Genomic DNA, 13,400 nt, shown 5'->3' with positions numbered 1-13,400 from the left:
TAAATAGGAAAACCAATGGGCCTGGCCTGGGTTAAAAAGGGCGTCAGAGCTACTGACTTTCTCAGCAGAGCGGAAAGGACCGCCCCTTTTCCGCAGCCGGAGCCCGGCCCGGCCCACTGCGGCTGCGCGGGCCGGGGCGGGGCGGGGCGGGAGCGCGCGAGTCGGGGGCGGGAACGCGGAAGGGGCCAAGGCGCGGAGGCGAGAGCGGGCCGGGGGCGAGGCCGGCCGGGAGAGTGCGGGGTGGGAGGTGACCGGTGCGGGGCTCCCGGGCGGCGCGGGGCCGAAGGTGGCGGTGACGGCCTGAGGACGGGAGACGGGACCGCGGCGGCGGCGGCGGCGGCAGCAGCAGCGACGATGCTGGAGACCCTGCGCGAGCGGCTGCTGAGCGTGCAGCAAGATTTCACCTCCGGGTGGGTACACGGTGGGGATGGAAAGGGACCTGGGGGGCCGCGCCGAGGAGACAAGGGCGCCCGGGACGCCTCCGCTCTTCCCTCCGCGTTCCCGGGTCCAGCCGCGTCCCACCCCATCCCCGCCCCGCGGAGAAAAGTAACGAACTTTCCGGCGTGGGTTCGGCCGCCCAAAGTAACTTAGGTCTCACCGGGCAGGCTCTGACCCGCGCCCTCGGACCAGGAGCCGGTCGGGAAGGCAGCGGCGCGCGGGGGATCGTGCGCCCCCCTCCCGGCAGCTGGGCGGGCCTGAGGGGGTGTGTGGGAGGCCAGAGCGCCGCCCCCACCCCACCGTGGACAGTGGCCCTGCGCCCCCTCGGCCCCCTCCCACGCCTCCGAGACCCCTGCCCGCTCGGGCCTCGCGGGTTCTGCCGCCCCTCCTCCCCAGGCCGAGGTCGCCGGGGCCGCAACCTTCACCCGCCCCGGCCCCGCCGCGCGTCCTGTCCGGCCCTGGCGCTCGCGCCGAACCCTTGCCAAGCTTGGCGCCTCTTCCCCTTTTCCTTTCTCTCTCGACTTTTGCCTCGGGTTGAATGCTTCGGTGAAGAAACTCTAGAAACGGAACTACAGCAGTGCCATGACTACCTAGTGAAATGAGACACATCGTGGGCAGCGCACAAAGACCAGGGGTTCCCGAACTTTGCTTAGAATCACCTGGGAACCTTTAGCCGCCCTCATGCCCAGGTCCCCAGTCATATCCATTACATTGGGCTGGGGATGAAATTTTAAAGACACGCAGGTGATTCCAGTGTGCGGCAGGTAGGGAACCGCAGGCATAGGCTCTTAACGCCGGACTGCCTGGGTTCTTATCTCTGCCACTTAAGCAAACTTATTTCTGCAGGTTACTCTGCCTGTTTCCACGGCTGCACAGTGAGGTTGAAGATGGTACTCATCTCATAGGGTTATTGTGAAGGATTAACAGATTAACATCCCCAACCACACAGTAAGCACTGTCACTATTGTTGTTATTTAGTGCTTATTTCACTTTAACTTTTCCATTACTTTAAAAAGGGTGTCACTTGATCTTTACCTTTAGGTCAGGAATCCTTTGGAAAATGTTCTGAATGTGGAGAGGCCTCTCCATCATGTTTTATTTACATTTCTGATGAGTAAGATGTTACTCACCTTCTATCCTATGGGTCAAAAGTGTTTGCCTCTTGGGGGCTGAGTAGTAGCGAACTAGTGAGTACTTGAGTACTTACCACGTGTAAAGCATTTTTCGTAGTCTCGGTTTGATGTCCTTAGGAATTAATTCATTGATGGTGTGCTTGCATGCTTTCATTTTTTACCCCCCCCCTTTTTGTCTTTTTACCTTTTCTCCTTTCTTTTTCTTTTTTCCTTTTTTTTTTGTCTTTTCTAGGGACGCTCCTGTGGTATATGGAGGTTCCCAGGCTAGGGGTCTAATCAGAGCTGTAGCCGCTGGCCTACACCAGAACCACAGCAACTCCAGATCCAAGCCACGTCTGTGACCTATACCACAGCTCACAGCAACGCCAGATCCTTAACCCTCTGAGCGAGACCAGGGATTGAACCCACAACCTCAGGGTTCCTAGTCGGATTAGTTAACCACTGAGCCACGACGGGAACTCCCTTTTTACCTTTTCTAGGGCCGCTCCCTCGGCATATGGAGGTTCCCAGGCTAGGGGTTGAATCGGAGCTGTAGCCGCTGGTCTACACCAGAGCCACAGCAACGCGGGATCCGAGCCACGTCTGCAACCTACACCACAGCTCATAGTAACGCTGGATCCTTAACCCACTGAGCAAGGCCAGGGATCGAACCGCAACCTCATGGTTCCTAGTCGGATTCATTAACCACTGCGCCACGACGGGAACTCCCATTTTTTACCTCTTTAAAAGGTAATTTTCAGGATGTCAATTATTGTATTGAAAAGTTGGGGTATGATACTGGAATGATAGCAAGAGAATATCATAGATAACTCCATCTGGTACAGCCCTGTGGTCATTACTTCAAGGTACTTCAAGAAATTCTTTGATGGCCTAACAGTCTATCTTCTGGTAGTTACAGCTGCCATGTGGTTGCTTTTGAATCCATTCATTCTCTTGACCTTTGCTTAAGAAGGGTCAGTGTATCTGGGTATATGGATTCTGGACCCAAACCATCCTGGGAGATTTGGAAAAGCTGAGTGGAGGGTTTAGTTAGGGAGAGGGTTGAGGGGATCCGGTTAGAACGCCTTGGAAACTGACTTTTGCTTTTGAAGATGCCAAAAGTGGGCCGGTTTGGGATTCGACATCCTGAGAGGGTTTTCATTGCATTTTACCCTTGGTTGGCTTCCTTGTACAGGTCACTTTCAGTCGGCACACCACGGACTGCCCGTGTGCCATTCGCCTGTCACCTGGCAGGAAATAAGACATCTTGACATGACATCTAATTCCCATTGACGGCCCTTCTAAACTCTGATGCTCACTTTCATCAGATCCACAAATTCCTATGTGACTTTTAACAAGAGTGGAACAAGAAAAACAAGAAAAAAGCCACATGATTCCTTTTAGTAAATGCTTCCATAGCCTGAGAACAACCTACTTTTGAATATTGTGCCAGGTTGAAAAAAGTGAAATTAGACACAGCTTCACATGTATACAGCATGAAGGCTCGGAGGGATTCAGAGGCGAAAGCATCATGACCCTTACATCACAAAACCACCCAGATTGGGAGTTGCCTTCATGGCTCAGTGGAAACAAAGACGACTGGCATCCATGGGGACACAGGTTTGATCCTTGGCCTCGCTCAGTGGGTTAAGGATCTGGCATTTTCGTGAGCTGTGGTGTAGGTTGCAGATGTGGCTCAGATCTGGCGTGGCTGTGGCTGGGGTGTAGGTAGGCAGCTACAGCTCCGATTCGACCCCTAACCTGGGAACCTCCATATGCCGTGGATGTGGCCCTAAAAAAGAACCTACCCAAACGCTTGTTGTTAGTGTCCATAGAAGCTAGAGTAGCTGGCCTGTAAGATAATTGGAAACATCAGCCATATGGGTGGCTCCAGGGTCTCCCTCCCTAAGCTCCTTCCCAGTGGATCTTCACGCCCACCAGAGCAGCCGCCTCCCCTCAGGGCGTTTCTGTCCATTTTCAGTTTCTGAAAATTCATGTAACTGGAGCTGCAATGTCAGCATTTTACCTTTTTTAAAAGAAAAATTGGATTATTCTTGATGAAACTCACAAGCTTAAAGCATGTTTGATGAACACAACGAATTTCAACCTTCCATTCAAACTTAGGAAAAATGCAACTTGAGATCAGTCAAGGGCCATGTTGAGATTGCTGATGGCCCTCAGGGGACTCTGGGTTGACCATGCACTCGTGATCTTTTTTTGGTAAGTTTTTATTCATGATAACCATTAGGTCAAAATTGAGACAAACCTAGACACTCTGTTGCTGTCATTCTACCTAAGGGGGCTGGTGCCCGGCTTTAATCTTCTCCCCTCATGCACATGAGTCCTCATTGGATTCAACTCCCCAAGCATTCCTGAAGCTTCTAGAGCGTTCGCAGAGAACAGCCACTTTTTCGGGATTGGCTTAGGCTCTGAGGGAAGTTTTGAATGTCCTGAAGCGCGCGTACTTCAGATCCACCCTGGTCTTTGATTTTTTTTTTTAACCTTTGGAAGAGTTAGGACCCACAGCCTTGGGATTGAAGTATCCAGGCATGCAAAAGCCTTCAGGAAAGTACAGATCGGATTTACCAGGGCTTTACAGCTCCCAGTCACTGGCTGGCATTTCCTGTTTGTAGTGCCCTGGGTGCTTGTGGATTTGGATAAAAGTTGGTAGTTATTACTTGTTGCCACTAGACAGTGGGTGTTTCCTCCTCAGAGCCACCTCTGCCCTGACCTCCAGCCCTGCCTGCTATGCCTATTTTCTCTATCCATTATCAAAACCTGCTCAAAGGAGAAGATCTAACAGTCTAATTCACAGTGTGGTAAAATGATGAAGTTCTGTTTAAAATGTCGAGGCTCCAGTGATTACTTACATTTTATTAAGCAAGGGAAAAAAATCTCAATATGCAACATCAGCATTTACGGAGTTCCTACCAAATGTCAGACACTGGCTAGTCACGCAAAAAGTATTTGTTTTCATAGATGCTTTTCTCATTTTATTTAGAAAGAAAAGATTTAGGAGGCCAAATACTCAGGTGTGTTTGTTTTTTGTCTTTTTAGGGCGGTACCTGTGGCATATGGAAGTTCTGGGCCAGGGGTTGAATCAGAGCTGTTGCTGCCGGCCTGCACCACAGCCACAGCAACACAGGATCCGAGCCTCGTCTGCAACGCAAGATCCTTAACCCACTGAGCAAGGCCAGGGATGGAACCCGCAACCTCATGGTTCCTAGTCGGAGTCGTTAACCATTGAGCCACGACAGGAACTCTCATAAAAAATCTTTATTGAGCTTTTGTTGACAGACATTATCCTAGGAGCAAGGGTCATGGCAGAGAGCATACTCCTCAGGCAGGGGGAATAGTGTCCTTCTGCTCATTCTACTGTCAGGAGGCAGAATATCTAGATGATCATAGCACTCTCAGGCTAAGGGGTTCGGGGTGGGGGGAATGGCTGTCTTATAGGGGGTGGTCCTGGCTGATTTTTAGGTAGACTGAATCTTCTGGAGGGTTTTGTGGAGGGGAGCAGCATGAGCCTCCCTTTATTTCTGGAAGAATAATTTGCAGGCACTGTGATGGGAAGACTAGAGACGGGGTCCGGGAGACTATTTAGGAGGCTGTGATTAGGGGCCAAGGTGAGAGATGATGACAGGGTGGGGCTGATGGAAATTTGGAGGAGGGAATAGTTGTGACAGCACTGGTCAGTTTTATGAAAAGTGAGATGTAGGAAGTGACAAAGGTGGAGTCATTGAGTGTTAATTTTAGAGTATCTTTTTTTTGGTAAGTTTTAAAAGTCATGTTTATTGAAGCAGAATTTACATTCAGTAAAACTCACTCTGAAATTTGACATGCGGTAACCAACTTTAATCAAAATGTAGAACAGTTCTCCATGCACACGCCCCTCCAAATTTATGCCACCGACTCCTCCCTAATCCTTAGGAATCTGCTGATCAGTTTTCTGTCAAAGAGGTCAAAGTTAATCACTCCCACCATGAAAGGCATAAAGAAAGCAAAAATCTCTGTTGTGTGTATTCCACATGTTCAGATACACTGTTATCTTCTTGAAAAGCTGCTTTCAAGCACCAGGCCTGCATTTTGTCAGCATCTTAAGCTGGTCCAAGTGGAGTTAGTTGCACATGGCCAATTTTGGAGTACCTTAGATGATGCCATTTACCAACAGAAGAAAGTTAAGAGTAGGTTTGAGAGAGAAGGAACAGTTGACTGTAGATGTGTTATGAGGTCCAAGAAGTCCTTGGAAATTTACGAAACACTCAGGAGAGAGGTGGGGACGGAAGCTGTGTATTTGGGGGCAGTTAGGTTAGAGAAGGTGCGCATTCCTCTCCCGTTGCTGAGTCTGCGGCTTTTATGTAAAAGCCTTCAGAGCTTAGGAGTCAGGTGCATTTTTAGGTGTCGTTAATAATTGCGTGTTTCCTGATCTTGGCTTTGAGAAAGAGAAAAAATGATAAACATTAGTGAGAAGGTATAATTGGATCTGTTTTCATAAACAATTTAAAGTCAGCATAATGAAAATGGTTAGAGGAACGGAACCTTAAAGGATAAAATATGCTAATTCATACATTTTGTGGTGTATTAGAGCCGGCACCCTCCCCTTTCCTAATAGCTGGTGGGGTTAGATGAGTAGGAAATTGAAGTGCAGTTGAATGGAACCATCAAGGGTCAGCCGTGCCCAGCGTCCGGCAGAGAAAGCAGATTTCCTGCTCACCAGTCACCGCAGTGCTCCACCTCTCATCCTGGGTCTCTGCTTTTTAAACTTTTTGTCTAAGCAGTTTTGCTAGTTATCGCTGTGTCTTAGCAAGATGCCTCCATCTTTGTATTTTCTACAAAGGCTGAAAAAATTAATTACTGGAGTCAAATTAAGTGTTGGAACCATCTAAAAATATTGTAGTGTTACGAGTTTGAAGGCAAGTGCTTGAACTCAGAAGTGTGCTTCAGTTACGTTAAGCAGAAAGTAGTTGTCAGGTGGCTCACTTAGAAGTCTGTATGTCAGTGTACTCACACCACAGCACTTGTGTCCCTGTGGCTGTACAGTGTTAGGAAGATTAGGAAAGTTTTCTGGGAACTGGCGCATTGGGGAACCTCTATTTTACCTTGGTTCTGTAATCTTCATAGCCTCTTAATTTTCTTTTTTTCTTTTTAGGGCCACACTTGCGGCATATGGAAATTCCCAGGCTAGGGATTGAGTCAGAGCTACAGCTGCCATTCTACACCACAGCCACAGCAACTCGGGATCCAAGCTGCACTGCGACCTATAGCACAGCTCACGGCAGTGCCAGATACTTGAACCCACTGAACAAGGCCAAGGATTGAACCTGCGTCCTCATGGTTACCAGTTAGGTTTGTTTCTGCTGCAACACAATGGGAACTCCACTTCTTTCCTTCCTTTATGATGATAATTATTATAATTTTCATTTGAATTAGCTCTATAGTTTACAGAATGCTGCCAAAGTCATACGTGGAATTTAATTCTTGTGGCATATCATTATGGTCAGTATAATACTATATGGTTTAGGAAGCTGGAGTATTACACTCGGATCCGTATGTCCTTCTCACCCTATTGTGACATTGTGGGACATTAAATAGACTTCCTTGGTGGCTTGTTTACAGCACAGAATCACTGTGAAAAATTTAGTTATCCCGAAATAAAAGTGGTAAGCTACTTTCAGTTGAATTCTGGGTTTTGAGGATGTATTTCAGAAAGGACTTTTTTGCTTTCTTGTGTTACTTGTTAAATATATCTGACCTTATGTAATTTTTTTAACTGAAAGGGTAACAGTGACTATTATTTTATCCTTTTCTCTTCTGAAGGTTCTTCGCTGTTTCCAACTTCCTTCTAGCTACTTTGTTTCACCTAACAGTTTTCTTTCTTTTTCTTTTTACCATTGCACCTGGGGCACATGGAAGTTCCCAGGCTAGGGGTTGAACTGGAGCTGCAGCTGCTGGCCTGTGCCACAGCCAAAGCAATTCCAGATCTGATCCCATCTGCAACCTACGCTGCAGCTGGTGGCAATGCCGGATCTTTAGCTCACTGAGGGAGGCCAGGGATCTAACCCTCATCCTCACAGAGACTGTCAGGTCCTTGACTCACTGAACCACAATGGGGACACCTCTCCAGCAGTTTCTATTCTGAATTTTGGCATATTGGTGATTTCTATGGAGAAAGTGTGAAAAGAAAAGATGAATATCTAAAAGATCTTTTTAATTAAAATTTTTACAAAGATTTAAACATATTAAAAAATAGAATAACACAGTGAACTCCATATATCCACTATTCAGATTAAACACTTGTCAACTATTGCTACCTTTTGCTTTGTCTCTCCCTTATTTTAAAGTAATCTCGGACTTATCTATTATCTCTCTCATATGCCAGTTTTTGTCTCAAAAAAAAAAAAAAAACCATTGCATAAATGCAATGCCAAACTCATACCTAGCAAAATTAACACTAATTCTTTGATATTATCAATTATCCAGTCCATAATCAAATTTCCTGGTTCTTAGAAATGTCTTTTGACAGTTGATTTATTCAGATCCAGATCAAATAAGTTCCACGCATTACATTTGGTTAAAGACTGATTTGTAGAGCAGATGGTTGTGAAGCAGCCACTTGGGGAAACTCTTGCTGCCCTTCCAGCAGTTTTATTTTCAGCTCCTTTTAACCTTCCTTCTTTCTCCTTTATTCAAAAATATTTTTTTTTCTTTCTTTTTGGGAAGCGTGGAGGAAAACCCCATATTTTATGTATTAGAATTGAGAAGTTAAGCATTTATTTCAGAAATATTTGAAATAAATTTGCTAGATCATCTGATGAATGGTTCAAAGGGGACCTTAGTAGTTCCTTTTCAGTGTCCTTGTAACACCCACCCAAAGTCACGAAAAATTGTCCCAACTCACTAAAAATAATACTAGAATCATTTTGAGTATAATGCATTGCTATGTGTGACTCTCCTAGCATAATTCTACCTGGATGTCACAGCTTCTTGCCTTTCTCAGGTTTTGGAATGGAAATGGTTGAATAGCTGTCAAAAGATCTTTCCCTGGCTGTTGGTTAATCTTAGTTTAAGCCAGATTTACTAGTTTCCAAGCTAAGCTTGAAAATTTATTACTGTTTTTCTGGGACAGGACAGGTTAGACTTCCAAACTTCAACTCATCTGGAGAGCTATACACACATGAGTTCTGCATTAAAGAGATAGGCTACATCTTTTCAACATTGTGGAAAAATTGATCTCAGTGTTTTAGTTTTTGAAAAAGAACACAGAGTAATATCAAAAATCTTGGAGTAATTGACATTACAGCTTGTTTTTTTTTGTTTTTTTAAATGACATTTGATAGTAGAAGTCCAGGCATTATTTGAGCCAGGCATTATTGACGTTTAAAAACATTGAAATCATGTCACAGCTTGCAGAGCCTTGACAAACAGGAGTCAGCCTGTGTGCTGGGATGGTTTCTGGCTGATGGCAGTAAAGTGTCTTGAGGGAGAAGCACCTGTGTCTAGTTTTACAAGCTTTGTAGAGCTAGCTGTGGTGCTGTGCTTCAGACTCCACTTAGAAATGAGTATTTGTGTTGGAGTTCCCGTTGTGGCGCAGTGGTTAACGAATCCGACTAGGAACCATGAGGTTGTGGGTTGGATCCCTGGCCTTGCTCAGTGGGTTAAGGATCCGGTGTTGCCGTGAGCTGTGGTGTAGGTTGCAGACGCGGCTCAGATCTCGAGTTGCTGTGGCTCTGGCGTAGGCCAGCAGCTGCAGCTCCGATTGGACCCCTAGCCTAGGAACCTCCATGTGCCGAGGGTACGGCCCTAGAAAAGGCAAAAAGACAAAAAAAACAAAGCAAACAAACAAAAAAAGAAATGAATATTTGTGGAAGTAATCAAATTAAGGCTATGTCCAGAGTTCTCATTTTATATGAAATTACCTCGTAATTTAGCACTCATTCTTTGGCAGAGTATAGGAGTCCACAGGAAAAAGATAAAAATGTGCTGGTGAAGTAACAAAAACATTGTCCGAAGTTGATGAACTTCCTATTTTATATAGAGAAGAGCCTATTTGATTTTATATATGCTTTTTTAGTTCATTTATCTGTTTTCCAGCCCAACAATTAAAAAAAAGAAAATAGAAGGGAGTAGGATGTTACGTTTAAGTAGTAGAAGCAGTAAGTAGTACCTGATACCAGATGACCAACAGTGCAGATGGGAGATTTAAATTTTGAAAAAAATAGACACCAGATTCCAAACACACCCAAAAAACCACTTTAGATTGGTTTCAAGTCAGTAAGTGAGAAGGTGTTTCTAGCTCAGAAATATCTAAGGAGAGTTCAGTTTTGCCATGAAATGCTATCAGTATTCAAATAATTACCCCAAGTTATCAGAAAGTGTGCAATAGAACATAGCAAGTTCTCTTTAATGCAAGTGGCTTGTAATGTGTTTTGGAAAGTCTTTTATCAACAGCTGAAATTCTTCAACATGTTGGTACCTAAGAGCTAGTGCCTGGCATTGGCTCTACTGGAAAATGTCCTGCTTGGGTAGCTTTGCTACTGATCAAGTTCACTTATGGGGACCACTTTTTTTTCTGATGATGCCAGAATAATGAGGTTTCTCTAGTCCAGTCATACTTAGGAAATGTTTCTAGAAAAGGGGTTTGAGGAAGGAAAAATATGAACACATTTGTTACAAACTTTCCATTTGTGGTGTCTGATGTACAGTGAACAAATATCTGTTGTTTGTAGAGGTGCTAATTCTTGCTAAAAAAAAAAAAAATAGCTTTTCCAACCACACATTTTAACAGCTGTGAAATTTTCAGTTGAAAAACAATCTCTCAAGCTGTAGAAATGTGATGTTTTATACTTGTTGAATTACAGGCTGAAGACTTTAAGTGACAAGTCAAGAGAAGTTAAAGTGAAAAACAAACCAAGGTAAGCTTGTACTGATTTTAATTATTGACTTAAATTTCATACAACTTTTGGTTGTAATCATAATAGAATAATTACTTTAATGGGTTTTACTTCTGCTGAATGCCTCTGACTAAACAATTTAGTGATTCTTTCTAAATTTTGTTAACACTGAAAATTTTTCTGATAAAATTGTTAAATGTTTGAAAAATTGGTGAAATTTTGTTTCTCTCTCTCTCTTTTTTTTTTCCTTTTTTTTTTGGCTTTTTAGAGCCACATCTGGGGCATATGGAAATTCCCAGGCTAGGGGTCCAATGGGAGCTGTAGCTGCCGACCACACCCACAGCCACACCAGATCCGAGCCGTGTCTGCAACCTACACCACAGCTCATTGGCAATGCCAGATCCTTGACCCACTGAGCAGGGCCAGGGACTGAACCTGCCTCCTCTTGGATACTACTCAGGTTTGTTACTGCTGAGCCACAGCGGGAATACCCTGACATGTAATTGTTTTATTCTGTGACAGTCAATGGTTATTTGATCACAATGAATCATTTTTATTTGTACATTAAGACCAAAGTAAAAGTTCTCCGTTATTGAGAAGCAAGTTAATAATAGTACTTGGCAAGTTGAGCCTCTTTAGCTGTGTTAACTGTTTTATATAAAAACACTGGTATTGGAGTTCCCATTGTGGCTCAGTGGTTAATGAATCTGACTAAGAACCATGAGGTTGCGGGTTCGATCCCTCACCTCGCTCAGTGGGTTAAGGATCTGGTGTTGCCGTGAGCTGTGGTGTGGTTTGCAGACGTGGCTCGGATCTCCCGTGGCTGTGGCTGTGGCTGTGGCATAGGCTTGGCAGCTACAGCTCTGATTAGACCCCTAGCCTGGGAACCTCCATGTGCTGTGGGGGCAGCCCTAGAAAAGACAAAAACAAAACAAACAAAAGAAAAAACTGGTATTATTTGTGTAATTTTTTAATAAAGTAAAGCATACACCAAATTTCATGTTAAACCTAGAGATGGGGGCTTTGTAAAAATTTCTTGTTATCTAGCATTATATTAAAGTTTTTATTGTGTGCTAAAAATCTGTAGGGTAAAGTGATGATTGATAGTGTATTGCTATATTAACTTTGAAATAATACATTTTTCTAAAAGTTTAGGTAAATTATCATTAATGATTTTTAAATATTTCACGTATGATTGATAGCATCAAAATTACTGCATATAACCTTAAGTTGGCCCAAATCAGCAACAGTTTTAATAATGTTTCTTTTGCAGAACTGTTCCATATTTGCCAAAGTACTCTGCTGGACTAGAATTACTTAGCAGGTAAGTGTTTCCATTTAAATAAAAGACTTTTGCTTCTGACTGTTTTTTGGATTTTTTTTTTTTGCAAATTAATAACAATTTATATTCAGTAGTATATAAAAGCATTGCTATTTATCTCCGGCCCCCTACTTTATGCTGTTATTGTCATCCAAAGTTTGTCTTTCTGCATTGTGTGCCCATGCTTCTATTTTATTATCTAAAAATATTTTATAATTTTTTTTTGTCTTTTGTTGTTGTTGTTGTTGCTATTTCTTGGGCCGCTCCCGCGGCATATGGAGGTTCCCAGGCTAGGGGTCGAATTGGAGCTGTAGCCACCGGCCTACGCCAGAGCCACAGCAACGCGGGATCCGAGCTGCGTCTGCAACCTACACCACAGCTCACGGCAACGCCGGATCGTTAACCCACTGAGCAAGGGCAGGGACCGAACCCGCAACCTCATGGTTCCTAGTCGGATTCGTTAACCACTGCGCCACGATGGGAACTCCGTATTTTATAATTTTATACGTAGAAACCTTAAAACAACTAAATTTTATTTTAACGTGGAAATAGGAAATTACTTATTTGTTTACCTGAGGGGCTTTTACATTTGATTAATGCAAAGCCCATTCAGACTCTGAGCGCATTGATCACTTTTGTGTTTACTAATCTGTACTTTATCATGTGCATATGTTTATGGTTTCTTGGTTGCAAGGAAATTGATCCTGAATTTGAGTCCTCAATAATTTTATGACTTTGATTCTTAATTTTAAACCATTTCTTCTCCAATTCTTTTCTTCTTCTTCCTTTTTTTTTTTTTTTTTTTAGGGCTGCACCCACAATGTATGAAAGCTCCCAGGCTAGAGGTAGAATTGGAGCTGTAGCTGCCGGTCTACAGCGCAGCCACAGGATCCGAACCAAATCTACGACCTACACCACAGCTCACTGCAGTGCCAGATCCTTAACCCACTGTGCAAGGCCAGGTATCGAACCTGTGACCTCATGGATGGTAGTCAGATTTATTTCCACTGAGCCACAACAGGAACTCCTCTAATTCTTTTCTATTGACAAGCAGATTAATATTATTTTAATATGCATGTCAATAGTATTTTACATGATGTTCTTAGACATGACATGAAAAACATAAGTAACAAAGGGAAAGATAAATTGGACTTTATCGGAGTTGCCATCATGGCTCAGCGGTAATGAACTCAGCTGGTGTTCATGAGGACACGGGTTCGATCCTGGCCTCACTCAGTGGGTTAAGGATCCAGTGTTGCCGTGAGCTGTGGTACAGGCTAGCAGCTACAGCTCTGATTTGACCCCTAGCCTGGAAAATTCCATATGCCACGAACATGGCCCTGAGAAGACAACAACAAAAAATGGACTTTATCAAAATTAAAAACTTTTGCGCTTCAAAGAACACCATCAAGAAAGTGAAACCCGAATTCCCACTGTGGTGTGGTGGAACTGAACCCGACTAGGAACCATGAGGTTGCAGGTTTGATCCCCAGCCTCACTCAGTGGGTTAAGGATCTGGTGTTGCCGTGAGCTGTGATGTAGGTCACAGACATGGCTTGGATCCCGAGTTGCTATGGCTGTGGCAGCCAGTGGCTACAACTCCAATTAAGATCTCTAGCCTGGGAACCTCCATCTGCC

At 44.2% G+C, this 13,400-nt stretch overlaps 1 protein-coding gene across 1 annotated transcript in view; it reads left to right on the top strand.

The window, feature by feature from the left end:
• Window positions 1-215: 215 nt before the first annotated feature.
• The window catches only part of DTNBP1 (dystrobrevin binding protein 1), a 118,467-nt gene continuing 105,282 nt past the window's right edge, over window positions 216-13,400 (top strand). The window contains exons 1-3 of the mRNA XM_047796205.1: window positions 216-410; window positions 10,409-10,462; window positions 11,715-11,765. Coding sequence (XP_047652161.1) covers window positions 355-410; window positions 10,409-10,462; window positions 11,715-11,765 — 161 coding nt within the window. The 5' untranslated portion in view covers window positions 216-354. The remainder of the gene's footprint in view (window positions 411-10,408; window positions 10,463-11,714; window positions 11,766-13,400) is intronic.

This window comes from Phacochoerus africanus, chromosome 9, assembly GCF_016906955.1.
Source record: "Phacochoerus africanus isolate WHEZ1 chromosome 9, ROS_Pafr_v1, whole genome shotgun sequence".
Lineage (NCBI taxonomy): Eukaryota > Metazoa > Chordata > Mammalia > Artiodactyla > Suidae > Phacochoerus > Phacochoerus africanus.
This window is presented reverse-complemented; position numbering and strand designations above follow the sequence as displayed.